Here is a 19,901-nt window from a genome sequence, read left to right as displayed (position 1 = left end):
GTGTAAACTCAAAGATTTTTGCTAGGTGGCAAATGAAGCAAAAGAAATGACACAGTAGGAAAAAGCAGGGAAAGCTCAAGTGAGTTTTGAGATGAGAGAAATAACCACAGGTCCAGACATGGATGATTCAGAACAGAGTGAGAAATTGACAACAGAGAAGAAGAAAAGGGAGAATTTCTGGACCCATGTCTCTGATTTAGGCAAGAAGGCATGAAATTTAGAAGACTGGCTTGAGGGCAGCCCCAGTGGCCCTGTGGTTTAGTGCCGCCTTCAGCCTGGGGTGTGATCCTGGAGACCAGGGATCTAGTTCCACGTCAGGCTCCCTGCATGGAGCCTGCTTCTCCCTCTGCCTCTGCCTCTCTCTCTCTCTCTCTCTCTCTGTCATGAATAAATAAATAAAATCTTTAAAAAAAAAAAAGACGACGACGACTGGCTTGAGATAGTATAGTAGCATGCTTGTTCACTGATGACTTCAAAGATGAGGCAGAGAATGTGGCAGCAGATGCTAGTAAGAAGGTAGATGTGGAAGCTATAGAAATCCTCCTCTCATTTCATTCTTTCAATGAGGTCATAAAGTAAGGTCACTAACTGCAAGTGAGGATGGGGAAGAGATGCTGAGTAGTTGAGGAGCTAAGAAACAGTATGAAACAGTCTTTTGAGAGACTGAATGGAAGTGGGACATATCTTGGCCACTTGAAGTTCATAGTCACAAATTTATTTTTTTAACAAAGCTAAACTTATGCACAACTCATTTCTGTTATTAATCAAACATATTTTTAAAGATGTTATTAGAGAGAGAGAGCACAAGCAGGGAGGGAGAAGCAGACTCCCCGCTGAGCAGGGAGCCTGATGTGGGGCTCGACCCCAGGACCCTGGGACCATGACCTGAGCCAAAGGCAGATGCTCAACCAATGAGCCACCCAGGCACTCCCACAGTCATGAATTTGAAAGAAGTCAACATAGTTGTTTGCTTTCTTCAGCCAGGATCAGCTGCACAGGCCAGGAGTAAGAGTGTGAGACTGAAGCAGTGTTCTAGTGGTAAACCACTTCTTCGTATCTTCAGTCCAAGAATAATATTCTGCATATGATATTGAACTTATGTATGCCAAACAAAGGAATAGATGTTTGTTAAAAAGCAACTGAATGTTAGCATAAAAAATGGGTTTGAACCCATTTGTGAAAGCTTTTGATCACTCCCCCATCCCCATTCCCTCAAAAGAGAAGTCAATTTGCTTAGAGAAGTAAAGTATAACAGATACATTTTTATTTCAAGTAATATACTTAAGTATAATTTATCTTATTTTCAGTTTCCTATAACTTATAAAATGGAACAGAACTTGTTACTTAGGAGTTTTACAGTTGAAATTTCAGTGTTGCTTTTCCTTTTTTATTCAGGGTATCCTCTTAATGGAGCTGATGAACCTCAATATTAAAAAATTTTCTAATCAAATTCCCAACCCCTTGATTATGGAAAGCCAAACTGGAAACAGAAAAAAACATATCAGCCTCAATACATAATACAGTACTGATGCATTTTTAAATCTCAAGCCAAGCAGTCTAGATAGCCAAAATACACTTAGCTATATCACTGAACGGGGATAAACCCAACATGCACAACAGAGATTATAGCAGTTGAATTTCAAAGTGTAACTTTATTTTCAAAAATTCCATCTCATATTTATGGCATGACTTAGAAACTTGAGAATGAAAGTGATCACTTAGGTAATGGTACTAAAAACTTCTATAAAATATTAACATCACTATGAGAAAACAGCCTACTATTAAAAATTACTGAAGTACGATTATAACTTTTAAAAACATGAGCTATGTACCTTAAAAGACTAAAAGAGAACATACTATAATATTAATAGTTGTCTTTCTATTTTAATATATTTTGCCATTTTTCTAGATTGAACGTTCTCTTTAGAAGAGTTGAAAACAATTTATAAAAAAGCACTGACTTTTCTCCAAGCAAATCTACTTGTATTGGACAATAGTTGTATATTCGGGCACCTCATCTGAAAAATTCTATAGGAGTGTTATACATTTATAAGCCATTATATTGCTTAAGATCCAGAGTTGTGGCTATTTTCCAGAAAACTGGATGTAAGCCTATAAATTTTTTTTTTTTTTTTGTGGTGGTGGTAATAAAAAAACAAATTGGCCCAAACACTATCCTTTGTGTAGCAAAAATTAACATTTTTCAGTTGTAAAATAGGGGTACAAATGAAAATTATATTAATGTAAATGTTTACACTGCACTTTAGAAAAAAGGAAAAATATAGAAATTACCAGAACAGTATTTTTAAAAGAAAGATACTCTTAAGAAAAATGTCTTCACTAGAAAGTGACCTTTTAGATCAAACAAAATTCATATATATAGCTCCGTATAAAATGTCCTAAATTGCTATAGTAATGAATGACTGCCACTGAAGATTAAACTATTTTCATGAACTTTCATGCATAAATCTTCATTTCTAATTTCACGACTCATAAGTGTAAATTCAAAGATCAAGCTGAAGATCCCCGGAATAATAGGCAACTTGTTGTAGAACTGATGAGGATTTGTTGCAGTCCTCATTAGATTAGCTTCTGATATGAAGGAGCAGCAAAAATCATAATTATTGCTTATTCATCAATAAGAGACTGGTTATTACTGCAGAGAGAAATAAGAGTACTGTTCTATTGACTAAAAGAAAATTACTGCTAATCTACAGTTTTCTCTCTGATGCTGGAGTGTGGAGAGATCCACTCTACAGGTCTTCATCAAGTTGGTCAGTTTTCTTCTTTTGAAAGTTCAGACCATATAAACGCTTGAGGTGTAAGAAGTAGATGGCATCCTTCTCAGTAACATAAGCTTGTCTTGTTGAACTAGGTCTCATTTGCTTTTCTATATTATTAAAAACCTGAAGGCCTCAATTTAAAGTCTTCCCCCTTATCCTACCCAATCCCCTACCAGTTTGAAAGCTAAAATATCGATATTCTCTCTCTACTCTCGAAAATCCACGTATTCCTAGGGTAAGATTAGTCAGTCTTCTCTTAGCAAACAGAAAGCTCTATCTTCCTTGCAGAATAATTTAATGAATGTCTCAATTCTTCCACCCACTAAACCTCTTTTCTGTTTAATGAGATAACAGAAAATAATCAAGCCCTGATAATGGTTCAAGTTGGAGAACAGTAAATTCTGTCACAAAATTTAAAGTATTTAATAAAGGCCATTAGAAAATAAACCAGCAGAGTAGGACTAAAGAACTGAAAGGAGAGGTAAAAGATGATGTGGCTTATCTATCTGTGGGCATTACTCAGTAATTATTAATTTTCCTGATTCAATTTTTTCCTTCCTAATTTTAAACTAACATGTTCAACTTTTACAGTTACATTATAGGCATAAATGGAACTCCCTCTACATTTATATTAATAAGATCACTTAGGTCAAAATGATTAAATATCAAAGACTGGGCAAAATATTCTTATAGCAGATATATCTGAGATCTCAAGTATCTTCCTTTGAATATGATCATTAATAGCCAGCCCTTTAAGTGAGGAAAATCATGCACCACAGAGGCAGCTAAGAGCCAACAGACAAAAGAATAAATTACACATGATGCTGAAACTGATTATTTGGAAAAGCTTATGCTTCAGGACAACACTTATGATAACAGTATTCTTAAAATTGAAAACTTTGTTAACTCTGCTGGTCAGAAATAATAAAGAACGGGTCCCAAACAAAACTTCTAAACGTTTCCTTTTGACTTAACTTGTTATTTTCTTCCAAGCATCAGAATGGATGAGAGCTGTACTTTTCTCTAAATAAGAAAGATTAGCCATGCTTCTAGAGCTTCCCATTGCCACAATAGGACGACATAAAATAGATTTTTAAGAAACAGAGACTATACAGCTTTCTTAAGAAACAGAATTTGAGATGATGTTTTCTTAATAGCTTTCCAAATCACAGAATACAATTTAAATAAAAAACATGGGAACTGTATTCCTCCATGAAGACACTAGGCACACCATGAAACCACCACTTAAGATTCCTATGGTGAACTTTTCAAGGGCAACAACCCTATTATAGACTAGTATTTCAAATATAATATCAAATACTCCAAAATGAATTGTTTTTTCTTAAAAGATCATCTAAGTGACCAGATCCTAAAATGGGCTTGCCAATTTTGGATAAAATTCAAATACAAAATTTCTCTGGGTAAGCCAAAGAAAACTTGTGTAAGGAAAGAATTTAAGCCATTGAACACAACCTAAAACCAAATCTTAGTCTTGCCTTTCATTCCTAGGATTACCAGCAGTCAGAAAGTACACTCTATTTTAGTCAAGGAGACTTGCTTAGACTTCCAACATATTGTCTCAAACAGACAAATTTCAGAGGCTTCTGAACAAGGCTGTAATACAAGAGCTGTTAATGAGGAAATAAAGGCCTCTTAAAATGGCTAAAGCTTATTAAGAAACTGCAACTCTAAAATCCCTGCCTACTAAAGGAAAGAAATATGAATTAAGATTACAGAGAAGAGGTTATTGTGGCAATGTAGTTGAAAATGCAAGAGCAAGAAGCCTAGTAGACATCAAGACGCTCTTTAAAAAAGATTTTTCTATCATTTCCCCAATAATATTGCCTCTGTTAATCTACATGTATAACATAAAAAGCAACTGTATGGATTTCAGTTTTCTAAACACTAAGGGTATCTTCTGAGTATTAAAAACAGTAAGTAGGAAGTCACTACGCGAGGCATTTACATGCTAAAATCTACGTATTTTTTTATATGGTACTATGACCTCAATTAGAATATTGATAATGTAATTTGTTAATTCAATTTTAAAATAGAAAATTATTTTATAAGTGTTTTTAGGTAGTAATCACTAGCTAAAACTCAAGTTACCTCACATTCCATCCGCAGTAATGCACCAAGTAAAGGACCTCTCCACCTTCGACATCAGAATCTTTAATACTAGCTTCATACATTTTTTGATTTTTCCCTCGTCCATACCGCACTTGGACTTTCATGCCTGGTGGATAGCATTCAAACTCCTCTTCCTCATTGTTGTCATCATCCTCTTCATCCTCTTCCTCCTCCTCCTCCTCCTCTTCTGCTTCTTCATCATCTTCATCTTCCTCTTTATTCGTTTCATCTCTTGAAAGGTTTAAAAAATTGCAGTTAATAAAAGACACCTCATAAGCTTTTCAGTTCCAAACCACATAAAATGATAAAAATTGTGGCTGTGACTGCTCCGGGAACAGCAGGTTCTGTGTGTATGAAATTCTGAGTTTCAACGTAATGGTAAAAACTAAAACTGTATAAGATGACCATGGTTATAGAAAGATACATTTAGAGAAAATGAAGATTGAAAAATGCATTAAAAGAAAATTTCCAATAGCCAGAAGAATAGAAGTTGCGTAAGAAACTAGTAAGGGCGACTATATAACAACTTTTCCATGTTTATTATAAGTGTTTTACACAGAAGCATTGACAAAAACAAAAATCATTACACCTCATAGCCATTTTCAGACTAAAAATTACTTTTATTCAAATATTTCCATCCTCAGGATGTTTAAAACAAAAACTTTTACTAGCCAACAGCTGGTCTTACTGAGTTCCAAAGGTGTTCCAACCAAAATTTTAAATGTTATGCTTACTGATATTTTACCTTTCACAGTAATATTTGACTAACTTCACTATCACATCTAGTTTTTTTTTTCTATTCTAAACTTAGCTACAATTTCTTCTTTACTGCAAATTTATTGAAAGTCTTCTACTACCTTGAAAAAAAAAGTCTTCTACCAATTCTCTCAACTTTAAAGTTCCAATGAAATACACATATGAGGCCATATCCAAGTAATATGAAACTAAAAGTCAAATCATTCTAGAAGCAGCACTGCAACTATTTCAAAATTCTCAATATTTTGCGCTTTTTAAAACTGAGCATTTACATTCATTCTATATTAGTCAAAAATCTGTACTAAACAAGTTGGAGAAAATCTTAAATTATAAATCTTTCCAAAGACTAGAATTATTTTTTAAAAATCTTCAATTTGAAATTCAACTATATTTACTTCTAAGTTTTCATCTGTTGTGCACAGTATAAAAACTATGTCTATACTTATTATAATTTTTCTCTCAAAAAGAATCCATCACTTTAAAGCTGACAAAGATCATAAAACAGAACCGCAAGACAGCTAAGTATGCTTTAAAAATTGATGAATATAATATTTATATAAAAAGCTTTCTCTGTTAATGTTTTATATTCTTATATGCAAACTTCTTAGCAATAATATACTTTATTATCATTCCTAATTATGCAGTTGTGTAAGCAACAAAAATAATCTATAGTAATACTAGCAACACCAAAATGGTTTTTTATTCTCCTAGCTCTTTCCTTCTACATGGTGAGGCAGAAGGAATGAAGGGAAGCCTAATAGCCTTGTGAAATTAAGTCTAAGTTTACAAAAGTAACAAATGCATTAGTTTTCTCTGAAATACATCACAAAGTCTACAAATCTCAAGAATTATTTCTATTTTTAAAGATTCATTTATATTCAAATGATTAGGTACTTAAAAATTAAGACCTAAACAAAATCAGATATAATCTGAGACAAAAAATAGGAACTCTATTATTAAAAATACATTAACATGTCTATAGTGAAGAAATAATTGTTAGGCTAAAATGTCTAGGAAATTACTAGAAAAAGGTATTCTGGATGATAAATTATTATTAACAATTTTTAAATAAATGTTATATATATATATATATATATAAATGCTTAAGATATTTTGGAGGGAAGAGTATTACTTGTTTAAATCATAAGCTTAGGGATCCCTGGGTGGCGCAGCGGTTTGGCGCCTGCCTTTGGCCCAGGGCGCGATCCTGGAGACCCGGGATCGAATCCCACATCGGGCTCCCGGTGCATGGAGCCTGCTTCTCCCTCTGCCTGTGTCTCTCTATCTGTGTGTGACTATCATAAATAAATAAAAATTAAAAAAAAATCATAAGCTTATATCTCTGTGTATCAGGGAGAAAAGGAAGTGTATTCTAATGGCCACAACAAAATTAGAAATTTATCATGCACCAAAGAGATTTATCATGTACCTCAGAATCATATAAGAGAAAAGAGATACAGAATAAAATGTCTTAAGATTTTTTAAAATAAAAACAAACTCTAAAAACTATGTCGTACATTATACAGTGCACTGAACACAAGTGATAAATGCCAATAATAGCAAGTACAACCCTACTTTAAAGTGGCAGCCAGGTCAATCTTTATTTTAATCTGGAATAAAACCCTAATACTCTGCAAAAATAAAGCAAACAAAAATTTAAAATAAAATTCTCACATTGAATATCAACCTCAGACACAAACCAAATGAAAAGCACTTAAGTAATATACTAAAGTATAAAAAAGCAAACACCACAATTACTATCAGGCAAATAAAATATTCTACTCCTTCCTCTAATAAATCAGTGGCAAAAATCAGAGGTAAATGCACTAAGCCAGATAGAACACAGAACAAAATACCCTTTGAAAGTATAAAATGTAGCCAGCATACAGAATTTAAAAATTAAATTTATATCACATCCACATGCACGCTGCATGCCATGTGTGTACCCGCATACACACACACACAACTGTTTAAAGTTTATTGTTTAAAGAACTATACGCTGAGAAACCAAATGTATCAGTATTTTTCACCTGAATTCACAAAGAAATATCAAAGTTTCCCAGTTTAATGACACACTCCTTACAATGAAACAAAAGTTTTTTTAAATCTATAATTTGTTAATAACTACTATAGGCCAGGCACTGAACCTGGCATTTTATCTGAACTAACTTACTTATCTCCTACACCTGGACTATGAGAAAAGGACATGGAAAGTTCCTGGTAGTAGCTAATTTCTTAGAAAAAGTTTACATGCTAGAGAAATACATAAGATTCTTTATAACTGTAAAAATTTTCTATTGCACTTACCTAATAAAATTCAGAAATCAATCTTGGACATTCCCAACACATAATAATTCTAAAGAATATCTACCAAATTAGGGCAGTCACACCAGGAAGATTTCAGTTTGTGGTATGATACATTTATAAATATATGTAGTAAATTAAAGAGTATATATAGTTGAAGAACTTTTTAAAACCTATAATATATAGTTTATACTATAAAATAAGCTGAAACACCAACTTGAAAATTTAATTAGTAACAAAAAGAAAAATAGGCTTGTCACAGTGCCTCCTACACAGTAAATATTCCAGAAATACATGCAGATTTAAAATCAAATTTTTAGGCAAAAAGCTGAATCTTATTAAGTTTCTTAAGAGTTGAAATGGTCTCCAGTAGCAGCAGCGAGGAGTACTTCAAAAACACATGTGCACAAAAAAACTACAACCAAGTATAATGAGAAAACATACTATATTCATCTACACCCAGGTTTTTCCTTCCATGTTTATCTGCATGCTGCAGCCAAAATTTCAGAAGACTCTAAAATGATCAAGAGATTTTAGGCAAATAGCTAAGTACTTACTAAGTTTCTTAATAGCTGAAATAATCTCCAATTAGCAGTTAGGAGTATCTGATACACACATTTGTACAAAAAGATATTTAACCAAGTACACTAAACAAACATCTTTCACTATATTCAGGAAGCATATTTTGCTTCCCTTCCTTTGCTTGTCCACTTGCTGTGGCCAAATTTCAGAAAAATACTAAAATGATCAAAAACATTTGGTTGTACTTATTTAAATGGACCATTAACAATGGAGATGTTTAGGTTTTCTAAACCTCAGAAATAAGACCAGATGCCAAAATTCACCTACAAAATCCAGGGATCCCGTGGCAGTGCATAAATTACATTACTAAATAAGTAAGTTCATCATTCCAAACTAACCAAAACAATTGCTACTGTCACATTAAACACAATATAACAATCTTGGCCTTTTGAAACTATTAGCACTTTTCCATTTTTACTTTTTGCTTAAGAAATTAATACACCTCTTAAAATCTAGAACCAACATACCATCTACAAAACATTACAGAAAGCCATCTTCCCAAATTTCTATTATCTGGTTATTCAGCAGAGCTTAATGTAGTAAGAAGTCCTTTTTTTCTAGCTCAAAATTTCATAAATTTCCATGATGAGAGCAAGAAGAATGGATCAAACCTTTTGCTACAAATTTGCATTAGCAGGGTCTCTGAAGGAGGCAAATGGTACTTATAAAATAAATGCAAACCACTGATAATCCTATATTTTGTCAAATTTAGATTCAAACATACACACACAAAGAGCAAATTACAAGAATTCATTCAGCCAAAATGCATCTTAACCAAAAACAAATTTCTTACCCAGATTTTGCTTTTTCTTCTTCAGCTTCTACCTTTATGCTGAGGGATTCATCCATACCAGTTGTCTCCTCATCTTTATCCTCCAGATTTTCAATTTCTTCTGTTTTTTTCATGTTAACTTCTTTTTCCTGATCAGATTGTGTAGGTATAGATTCTAATACATTCTTTTTACTTCCCTAGAAAAAGATCAGAGGAACTAAACCAACAAAAAGTATAAAATGTCAACCTAATTCCATGATCTAATTGTTACCAAAAGGAGGTAACAACCAATACTAACTTTGAGAAAGGTAGTAGTTATTTTATGAAACTCCTGTAATTTCTAAAACACTAAGCAAAAATAGCTAACAGCTAATTTTAAATTAAAAAGTAGCACTTAATAAAGAAAATACATAAAAAATAAAATATAACATTTTACGATAAATTAGCTATGAAAACTTTACAGATGATGTAGAAAATGTATCAAAGAAGGCATAGCACTATTAACAGTATCTGATTTACCAGAGAGGGCTTAATATTTTCCTTTCTTTCAATATCATCATCAGTAGGTTTTTCTTCTTTTGGTATTATATTTTCCTCATCTTCAATCTTTATTTCTTTGATTTCTGGTTCATTTTCTTCCTTAACTTTTATTTCTTTTACATTTTCACACTCCTTACATGGCTTGTTAACAACTTTCTCTGGCAATGCCATCTGGAATTCAATATTGGCCGACCTACAGTACTCCTCAAAACCATATAAGTATCTGGAAACATGAAGAGAAATTACATTTGGGAAAACATTTCAAAATACTGCTATAGAGTCATGGTTTTTAAAATGTGTTTATTTAAGTTCTCAGATACTGAGCCACATTAATATTCTCATTTATTATAGTTCAGTTCTTCCCAATCTTTTTAATCCAAATCAAAACATTTTTCAAAGAAAAAAAGTCATTTAAAAAACTATACTAGGGGGATCCCTGGGTGGCGCAGCGGTTTGGCGCCTGCCTTTGGCCCAGGGCGCGATCCTGGAGACCCAGGATCGAATCCCACGTCGGGCTCCCGGTGCATGGAGCCTGCTTCTCCCTCTGCCTGTGTCTCTGCCTCTCTCTCTCTCTCTGTGTGACTATCATAAAAAAAAAAACAAAAAACAAAAAACAAAAACTATACTAGGGGCACCTGGTGGTACAGTCCGTTGAGCATCAGACTCTTGTTTTCAGCTCAGGTCTTGATCTCAGGGTCATGAGACCAAGCCCCATGTTGGGCTCCATGCTCAGCTCAGAGTCTTAAGATTCTCTCTTCCTCTCCCTCCACCTTTTGCTCTCTCCAAAATAAATAAATCTTAAAAAAAAAAAAAAAAACTACACTAAAAGTAAAAAGATAATCAGAATGTTAAATATTGTAACTGTAACAACAGTAGTTATTAAAGGCATTAGCATCAATGGGGCACTTCTTCCACGCCAAGCACTAGTCCTTTTCACGTGAAATTTCATTTAATTCAATGAGGCAAGTATTATTTTTCCTTACAAACAAGGAAACAGAAGCTTAGGAGAATAAATAAATGGTCCCAGGGACATAAAAGCTAATAATTGGCAGAACCAGGATTCAACCCTTGACTTTTTAAGGGCATTTTTTTAAAAAGATTTTATTTATTTATTCATGAGAGACCAAGAGAGAGAGAGAGGCAGAGACACAGGCAGAGGGAGAAGCAGGCTCCATGCAGGGAGCCTGACGTGGGACTCAATCCCGGGTCTCCAGGATCACGCCCTGAGCTGAAGGTGGAGCTAAACCGCTGAGCCACCCAGGCTGCCCACACCTTGGTATTTTAAGCTCTACACAGTACTTTCCAAATTTACATGGCCACAAAAACTTTCTTTATACAGTATCACATAGATCTAGTATTCGTAGAATATACTGTAGAAAATGCTATTATAAAGTGACTAGTCGAGTAAATTCTGATTTCTTCTTAGAAGAAATAATCAGCCTCACTTATAAATTCTAACCTGCTTTCTAGGTAAAGTAGTGACTATAGGTATATTAAGAACAGTAACTTACTTTTTATAAGCACATTTAACATTGTATCCTGCAGCTGAATTTAAGACAGGGATTCCAAGATCTTGGTAGACTTGTTTCCAAACAGCTCCACTTTCAATCTAACAGACAAAGTAAAATGAAAACTCCCAAGTTAAAAGGTGGACCTATAATAAAATTTGATTAATGTAGCATATATATGTTTATGTATGTTAGTTCTGGTCTCAAAGGAATAAAAAAAATTAACTAGCTTAATAAATTCTAAATAAAAAATTTGGTTTACAATATTTTACAGTAACTTTTAATCTCAAAATTATAAATGTTGAAGTATTAGGCCATTTGATTTTTAAATTAACCCTAGCAAGTACAAAAGAAAATATTCAGGTTTCTAAATCAAAACTTGTAATGAAGAGATAGATAAAATTCTTTAAGTAATGTATTAGCTCCCATAAAACCTGTAAGCTTAATAAATCAAAGCAGTTCTACAGAATACATTTCCCCCCCAGAATAATCATAACTGGATGGGCACCATACATGGCCACCATCATGGCAGCCTTAAGATAATTTCTTCAGTTCAATGAAGATTTTTCTGCAGGTTTCCATATATACACATATGTGTAGGCACATGTATGTGTGTGCATGTGTGTGTATGTTTCAGATACAAAGGAAGAGATTAAGGATATAATAAAGACTATTAACTCTTAAAGACCTTACAGTTTAGTGGAAAAGGAACATAGGAAGAACTTCTATCAATACTCAAACATAGGTGGTTTATGAAAGTATGGCATACTTCACAGTAAATCAGAAAGCTCATTTGAAAAAAATCTTCAATAAATTTATTTGGTTTGAGGAAGATGTTTCTAACTTATGCTTTACATTTCTTTCTCCTTCTGAAGTTTTTATTAGTGTACAAGTTTAGGGAATTTTTAGATGAGAAAACATGTACAAAAAATGTTTCATTTCTAACTGTAATACTTACATTATCAAATCCTCCAAGTTTGTGTACAAGTCTGAATAATTTAAAGAGATTCAAATTTCGATATCCAAGTACAGGTCGTTTGTTAATAGGCGTGCCTATAAAAGAAAATACAAAATATATTATAATCATGCTACATTTTTAATTTAAAATTACAGAAGATTCCTATATCACCATTAAATATATATGGTGCAAAGTGTGTGTATATATAAGAAAACAAGTCCCTTGTTAATCAAAAACATGATGTCTACTACTTAAGCCCATTTATTTTTTATTTTTTATTTTTTTTAAGATTTTATTTATTTACTCATGAGAGACACACAGAGAGGCAGAGACATAGACAGAGGGAGAAGCAGGCTCCATGCAGGGAGCCTGATCTGGGACTCGATCCCAGGACTCCAGGATCACACCCTGAGCTAAAGGCAGATGCTTACCGCTGAGCCACCCAGGCGTCCCAAGCCCATTTCATTTAAATACATTTCTCATACCAGATTTCTGAAACCTTATATTATTTCATTCCATTTTCATTTCCCTTAAGAGCAAAAGAATAAACAGCTGATAAACAAAATACCAACAACAAAAAACTTTTTTTTAAGATTTTATTTTTATTTATTTGACAGAAAGAGAACACAAGCAATGGGACTGGAAGAAGCAGCAGACTCCCTCCTGAGCAGGGAGCCCTATGTGAGGGTTCCCTGGGATCATGACCTGAGACAAAGGCAGACAGACGCTTAACCGACTGAGCCACCCAGGTATCCCAAAACAAAATTTTTTTTAAATCAAGGAAACAAAGTTTGGTAGAACTGAAGAAAGTGCTAAGATAATTGATAGGCAACTGCTTCACAAATAATTATTTTCATGATACTTTCTTTGTATGCTATTAATTTGCTACTAGTCTAAACAATGATTCCAAGGTAAGCTATATAGTTTTGTTTCTCTCTATAGATATTTACTTGTTTATTTGTTAGAGAGAGAGAGAGAGAGAGAGAGAATTCCAAGCACACTCCCTGCTGAGCATGGAGCCTAACACGGGGCTTGATCTCATGACCCATGAGATCATGACCTGAGTTAAAACTAAGAGTGCAACACTCAATCAACTGAGCCACCCAGGCTCCCCTAGTTTTATTTCTTTCTAATGTGGAACATGCAAGGAAAGGACACTAAAACTACAAAACTGTTAGAAAGTGGTAGAGGAAATAATGGAATGGAGATATACCTGTAGCTTTTTCAAAACAACCTATGACTGACATAGTCATATTTTACCACTTTTTCTAATATCAGCTTTTATTTATTTTCTTTTTTCTTTTTTTTTTTTTTTAAGATTTTTATTTATTTATTCATGAGAGACACCAGAGAGAGAGCACGCGCGTGAGAGCGCCACAGGCAGAGAGCCACAGGCAGAGGGAGAAGCAGGCTCCATGCAGGGAGCCTGATGTGGGACTCGATCCCAGGACTCCAGGACCACGCCCTGGGCCTAAGGCAGGCGCAAAACCGCTGAGCCACCCAGGGATCCCCTATTTATTTTCTTTATGTTTTTATTTATCTTATATAAAAGCCTAAGAAATCCACCCACCCACCTAAACCACCTTCTTAGGCCAAACCTCTTTTCACACAAAGAAATAATACAGAAAGCAAAGACATTTCATATCAAACAATAAAAAGATACCTACATTACCACTAACATAAGTAGCCACTATCACTTACTAAAGCAAAAGACACAGAGCCAGCTTCTACTTACCAGCAATACAAATGAGGATTTAAAAAATGTTAATTGCCATCCCCCCAAAAAATGAATTCCCTGAGTAGTGACACTTCCAAGTAAGATTCATTTTGTCTCCCTCAAGCTAGAAAGTTTTCTGCCTTTCCCTATTCTCTTTCTAGTATCTTCCCAGGAAAGGAGACATGATACTCTGAATAGCAGATAAGCAACAGAGTAACAGGGCCATAGGTACTATAGTGCCAGGTCACTAGGGTAAGTTAAAGGTTAGCACCCATTCTTCTTTCCTTCAATTCTTGCATTTCTTTAACAACATTAGGCAGATTCAAAGAACTAAGCCAAGGCTTACTTGAGAGTCTATCAGCTTTCTCTATATCTAACTTTCTTTGAATGGTTTAATTCTCTGCTTAGTTCTGTGTGGCTAGGTCATAAGAAGGCTTATGGCCCATCTCCCTCCCCCCCCCCCCCCCCCGTCTCACTCACATGTACACATACACAAAACACACACACACACACACACACACACACACACCCTAGGTTTATCAAACAGTGATTCTGGAGAGGGAAGCTTTTTATTAGAAGCACCTATGTAGGTGCAAATACATTGGTAATATGATTCCCATTCGGCTCCCACTCCCTAGTATTAAGAGTTCTCTGGGGACTCATGGATGGGTAGCCAGATAGGCAGAAGTGAATACAGGCCACATGGATCCATGGCCATAATATCCATCAAAATACTGTCAAAGCCCTCATTCCATTCACTATAGGACAGGCACTATGGTAGGTGCTGGTGACTCTGGCAATCAATAAGAGAGCCATGATTACTAGTGACACAAAGCTTGACAGAATTCTTAAAGTATTCATTATCTATGTGATAGATTACAACATTAATAATGAATTTAAAAAAAAAACAACTCACCTCTATCCTCCATAAATTTGTATAACTGCTGAAGAAAGTTCTCCCTTTCTTCTGGAAATGGTTCTATTTCTTCCTAATTTTAGTCATAGAAGAAGAGAATATTATTTTCCTCAATGAAGCATTTTAGTAAGGTAAGATTTCCTACCAACAGTAGAGACTAATATTCACTAAAATATTTTAGAGGCTTTTTACCAAGTAAAAATTATTTCTCAACACTAATCTTCAAAATCAAGCAAGTCTAGACATTTTTATGCTTTCCAAAGGAATATGCCCTAAAAGGTATCTCAGTAGTGGCAATCCCAAATGTAAATTCTCATACAAAAAATGAGACTAGCAAGATGATTCATGAGCTTTTTACTATATCAGATATCTATTCTTTAAATCGGGGCCACAGGCTCAAGAAGACCTACTCTTACTTATAGTATATTGGGTCAGGGTTTAACATCAAAACGGACTTTCTTATTGCTCCTCCAGAATTATACAAGTGTGGGTCCCATTAGCTGTAACTACAAGTATCCTTCATTATATACAGCCCCACTGTATAGCACTTCAAGCTTATAAAAATCAGTAAAGTGGGGAACAAACTTGATCTACAATACCTGAAGATTCAGACTTAGGGAAATCTTCAAGTAATAAAATAGTTCCCCGATTTATCAATTACAAGGGAGGGACTAGCTTCTTGCTGCTGTGGCCAGGGGCTGTGGCAGTAGGGAGCTGGTCCTGAAGCGACCTGCAAGGAGCAGGGTAGTTGGTGAGATGGAGGAACTCATCAATTCAGTGACTATCATCCATTCAACAAACCACTTAATGAGCACCAGTAAGTGTAGGCACTATGCTAGGTGCTGAGTCAAATAAAAGAAAAATAAGCAATGGAGCCTGCCATTAGAGAACATGATTAGGAGTAACTGCAGAGAAAGTGATTAAAATTTACACCTAGGCCTTAACAGTTACTCTGGCTGAAACAAATGTATCCTTGATGGTAAAACTTAAGAGCATACTTTTCAACTGATAGTCTAAATAAATCTATCATTTTAATTTTTAAAATCATGTGTCTAATGCCATTCTTTTGACATTCTTTGCCCCTTTATTTTAAAATCTAGCAGAGCAAAGGAAAGCAAGTTAAAAACCAAAAGCAAAATTCATGTTGATAAACGTTTAGATCTGCTGGCTGAGCAGAGAAAAATAAATTACAATTATTAATTTGTTTACCAAAAAAATCTGCACTTAATTTAAACATGGTCAATTTAAACATGGTCCACAGAAGCTGGGTTAGATACAAGTGTACTCTTTTTTTTAATTTTTTTTATTTATTTATGATAGTCACAGAGAGAGAGAGAGAGGCAGAGACACAGGCAGAGGGAGAAGCAGGCTCCATGCACTGGGAGCCCGACGTGGGACTCGATCCCGGGTCTCCAGGATCGCGCCCTGGGTCAAAGGCAGGCGCCAAACCGCTGCGCCACCCAGGGATCCCCTGGGTTAGATACAAATCTAAGGAAACCTACTTTCTAGATATTATATATTTGACTTTCATGAACTTCCAAATGTATTCGTATTCCTGTCACAAAAATATTTCAGTGAAATTTGTATTTAACTTAAGAAAATGTTTAAACTGGAAATCAGATTTGCTTTATAAAACACAAAGCTAAGCAACAAAAATTTTAGTAACTAATATTTATTGATCATCATTTATTTACATGTTACACATTAGGACAGACAATCTGTCAAATAACACAGGGTCCTTTACCCTTACAGAGCTGACAGGGTAGAAAACTGACAAGAATGTGTGTGTGTGTTGTGTGCATAAATTACAAAAACATGCACAAGGAACAGTATTAGGTTAGCCTAGCAAGTGGAGTGACTGAGTTTCTTCAGGTGAGGTAGGTGATGCTTCACAGGTTTCCCTTTTTCAGAGGTGACATGTTAGTAGGGTTTTGAAAATTGAACAGGAGTTTGCCAGGTTAAGCGGGGAAGAAAAGGAAGGGCACTGTAGGCAGAGGTACTGGTATGTGTACAGGTTGAGCAGAAACAAGGTATGTAATGTAATATTGCTACAGTATCAAGTTCAAAGTGGCAGGGTATACCAAGAGAAAGGATAAAAAGGTGGGGCCAGACTGTAAAGAAGGTTCTTTAAGTGAAGCTTGACTTTGAGGGTGATAAGCTATTGGGGAGGTTTTAAGCAAAGGATTGCTTGTTCATTTTTGAATTTTAAACAGCAGTGGGAAAGGCTGAAGCTAAGAAACTTCTACACTACACACTGTCATCATAGATCACTGTCATAAAACACAAATTCTAAAACAATCCTATTTCATCAATAGTTGCTTATTACAGTTAAAAGGCAGAATTCAATAACTTACCTAAAATATTACATATTGACATTAACTTATTTAGTTTCCTGAAATCATTCAATCCAATTCACTTGATGGTCAAATATACAGCCTTCATCATTTGCACCATTCATCAATAACTTTTAGGAAGTCATTCAACAAACCATAAAGAGTACAATGGTGCAATGTCACTAGTAGTATCATGGACACCTTTTGTTAGTACTTATCAATGCTAGACCTAAAGTACCAGATACAGTAAAATCTAAAATTTTATCTCCTTGAGCCACATGAATTCATAGATGTTTTATTTATGATCTGATTAGAACTACCCACCCATTTGTGTTATATATAATTAAAGATTCTCTGAATCTAAGATCTTTTATACTCCTTTTTTGCTGATCATTCTTTTAATACTACTAGATGGAAAATATATTTTATACTTCTATAGGTATTTCAATAAAATGTGCAGATGAAAACACTGTAGGGGGTGATCGCTGGTCACATGATGACCGAAAGTATCTGAAAGCAGTGTTTTGTTCTGTTAGGTGGGTATTTCCCTTATTATCTGGTAAACCAAAAGCACAGCAAGATTAAGAAACATTTTTGAGGTTGCTGAAATAACTATACTTAATATTTTTAATTTCACAAGACCATATTTCTATTTTAGGTAAGCAAGAAAACTACATGGTTATGATGAACAACACAAGCACATTTTTATTATGAAATATTTCTAACACTAAAAATACTGAAGTGATTGATGACTTTGGGCTAGATTCTAACTCACAGAGGAAGCCCAACTGTTAGCCTGAATTTTAAAAGATATCAACTATTTGTCCTTACCTCTTCTTCACTGCTATTATCCTCCTTTTCTTTTTCATCATCTTCCTCCTCCTCTTCTTCCTCTGCCTCGCTGCTAGAGCTATCTTCCTTCAGTTCAGTCTTCCAGTTAGCAGGAATAGTTCTACTTTTGTGAAATTCAAGGGCCTGATCAAAGGCTGAAGAGAGGACCATTAACTATGTGAACTGGAGAAATTAAGACAACTGATTTATCTAGTAACATTAAACAAGATAAAAAAATTTAAAACTGCTGTAGTAATATCACTGAGATTTACCATGTGTTTGCTGTGTACCAGGTACTGTACACTGTAGCAACTCATTTAAAACCTAGCAGTCCTAAGCATCAGGTACCCAATTTATAGATGACAAACTGCTACAATAGGAAAGTGACTTAGGTTCAAACAAATACAAAAGAAAAGAGTAGTTTTCTTCTTTTAACCAGAAATTAAACCTGCCTAGCAAAACAACTTTAGGACAGGCAAATTTCTGATCTTTTATCCAACAAATCGCTATTAAACAGCATTATATACCAAGCACAGAGCCAATGTAATGAACTTACAATAGCTGAAAATATACTATAAATACGTTATCTTCATTCCTACTAAAAACTGAATTAAAATTATATTAATGATTAGCTTAAACTAAAATTAGCAAGACACAGGTATTTTCGTTTTACTATACATGGAAATAAACTCTAAGCAATAAATTCTTAGTGATTTTTAACCAGTCTATATAGCACACTATTAGAATTGATGAGCTTGGGCAATAAGAAAATAAAGTTGTCTACAATGCCAAAAACCAGGTAAGAAATCAATTATGGTATATTCCTCAGTAAAATATAACTACTGTTAATGCCAAATCAAAATTACTTCTGATTCCTGGTTCTACCATCCTCAGAACTAGTATTCTATTTAGTAGGCAAAAGCAAGGCTATAGTAATTGGTGATGATCTAGTTCTTTCCCTCTTAAGATTGCTGCCCCTGAAAAGAAACCTTAAAATAGCAAAAGACACACAGGTTTACAAAAGTGTAATTTCACAGAACCAAACAGAATGTCAAAGACAGAACTTTAAAAAACGTATTTTTTAAAGAGCAAAAGAAAGTTTGATCTTCATAAACACTTCAGCAGTTTTAAATTAACCATAAATTATTTCAAGATTATCCTTACCTTGTTTTAATATAGCATCAGGCTTTGGTGTAGTGTCACTAGTAATTTCATGGACATCCTTTCTGGGCACTGAAGTACTACATTATTTTTTTTTTATTTTAAAGGGGAAAAAAAGCCACAAAACACAACAGAGATTAATAGTCCAATTACACACCATAGAATGATTTGAAAATATGGAAACATTTACATTGAAGGTGACTACACAGTGTTGCAATTCCCAAATAAAATGCTAGGCAGGATGTTAAAATATGTAATCATCTAAGAATGACTCCACCTTGAGTGATGTTTTTTTACAAACAAGGTATTCTCAAATGTCAGAGTCCCTGGCTAAATGCAAAAAATGAAAATATCAATTCTGCAATCCAAAAGAATAATAAATGAAAATATTTGGATAGCAGGATCAATCCAATAAAAAAAAAGTCAAATAGTAAGAATTTGCCATTGTTTTAAGATAATCACAAGAAACTACTAAATTTAAGATTAGAAGAAAATGTCCTTGTTTATAACATAAATGTTCTTTTAATAATTGTTTTTAAACTGGATTCTAGCCTTGCAAACAACTTCTAATATATAATTTAAGGTCTTTCATGGAACTCCCCAACCATAT

At 34.2% G+C, this 19,901-nt stretch overlaps 1 protein-coding gene across 6 annotated transcripts in view; it reads right to left on the bottom strand.

The window, feature by feature from the left end:
• ARID4B (AT-rich interaction domain 4B) overlaps window positions 1–19,901 on the bottom strand; it is a 149,708-nt gene that overhangs the window by 36,905 nt on the left and 92,902 nt on the right. For 4 of the 6 annotated variants that reach the window (XR_003137294.3, XM_025448626.3, XM_025448627.3 and 1 more), the window contains exons 10-17: window positions 19,295–19,371; window positions 18,131–18,285; window positions 14,967–15,039; window positions 12,334–12,428; window positions 11,379–11,476; window positions 9,847–10,090; window positions 9,349–9,524; window positions 4,893–5,144 (exon numbers count right to left, since the gene is read on the bottom strand). Coding sequence is in view for 5 of the 6 variants with exons in the window: in XM_025448626.3 (XP_025304411.3) it covers window positions 4,893–5,144; window positions 9,349–9,524; window positions 9,847–10,090; window positions 11,379–11,476; window positions 12,334–12,428; window positions 14,967–15,039; window positions 18,131–18,285; window positions 19,295–19,371 (1,170 nt within the window). In the remaining variant the exon portion in view is untranslated. The remainder of the gene's footprint in view (window positions 1–4,892; window positions 5,145–9,348; window positions 9,525–9,846; window positions 10,091–11,378; window positions 11,477–12,333; window positions 12,429–14,966; window positions 15,040–18,130; window positions 18,286–19,294; window positions 19,372–19,901) is intronic. The other 2 variants (XM_025448629.3, XM_025448630.3) reach the window with 2 other exon arrangements.

Source organism: Canis lupus, chromosome 4, assembly GCF_003254725.2.
Source record: "Canis lupus dingo isolate Sandy chromosome 4, ASM325472v2, whole genome shotgun sequence".
NCBI classification, from domain to species: domain Eukaryota; kingdom Metazoa; phylum Chordata; class Mammalia; order Carnivora; family Canidae; genus Canis; species Canis lupus.
The sequence above is the reverse complement of the archived record's forward strand: the minus strand, read 5'-3'. Positions and strand labels throughout refer to the sequence as shown.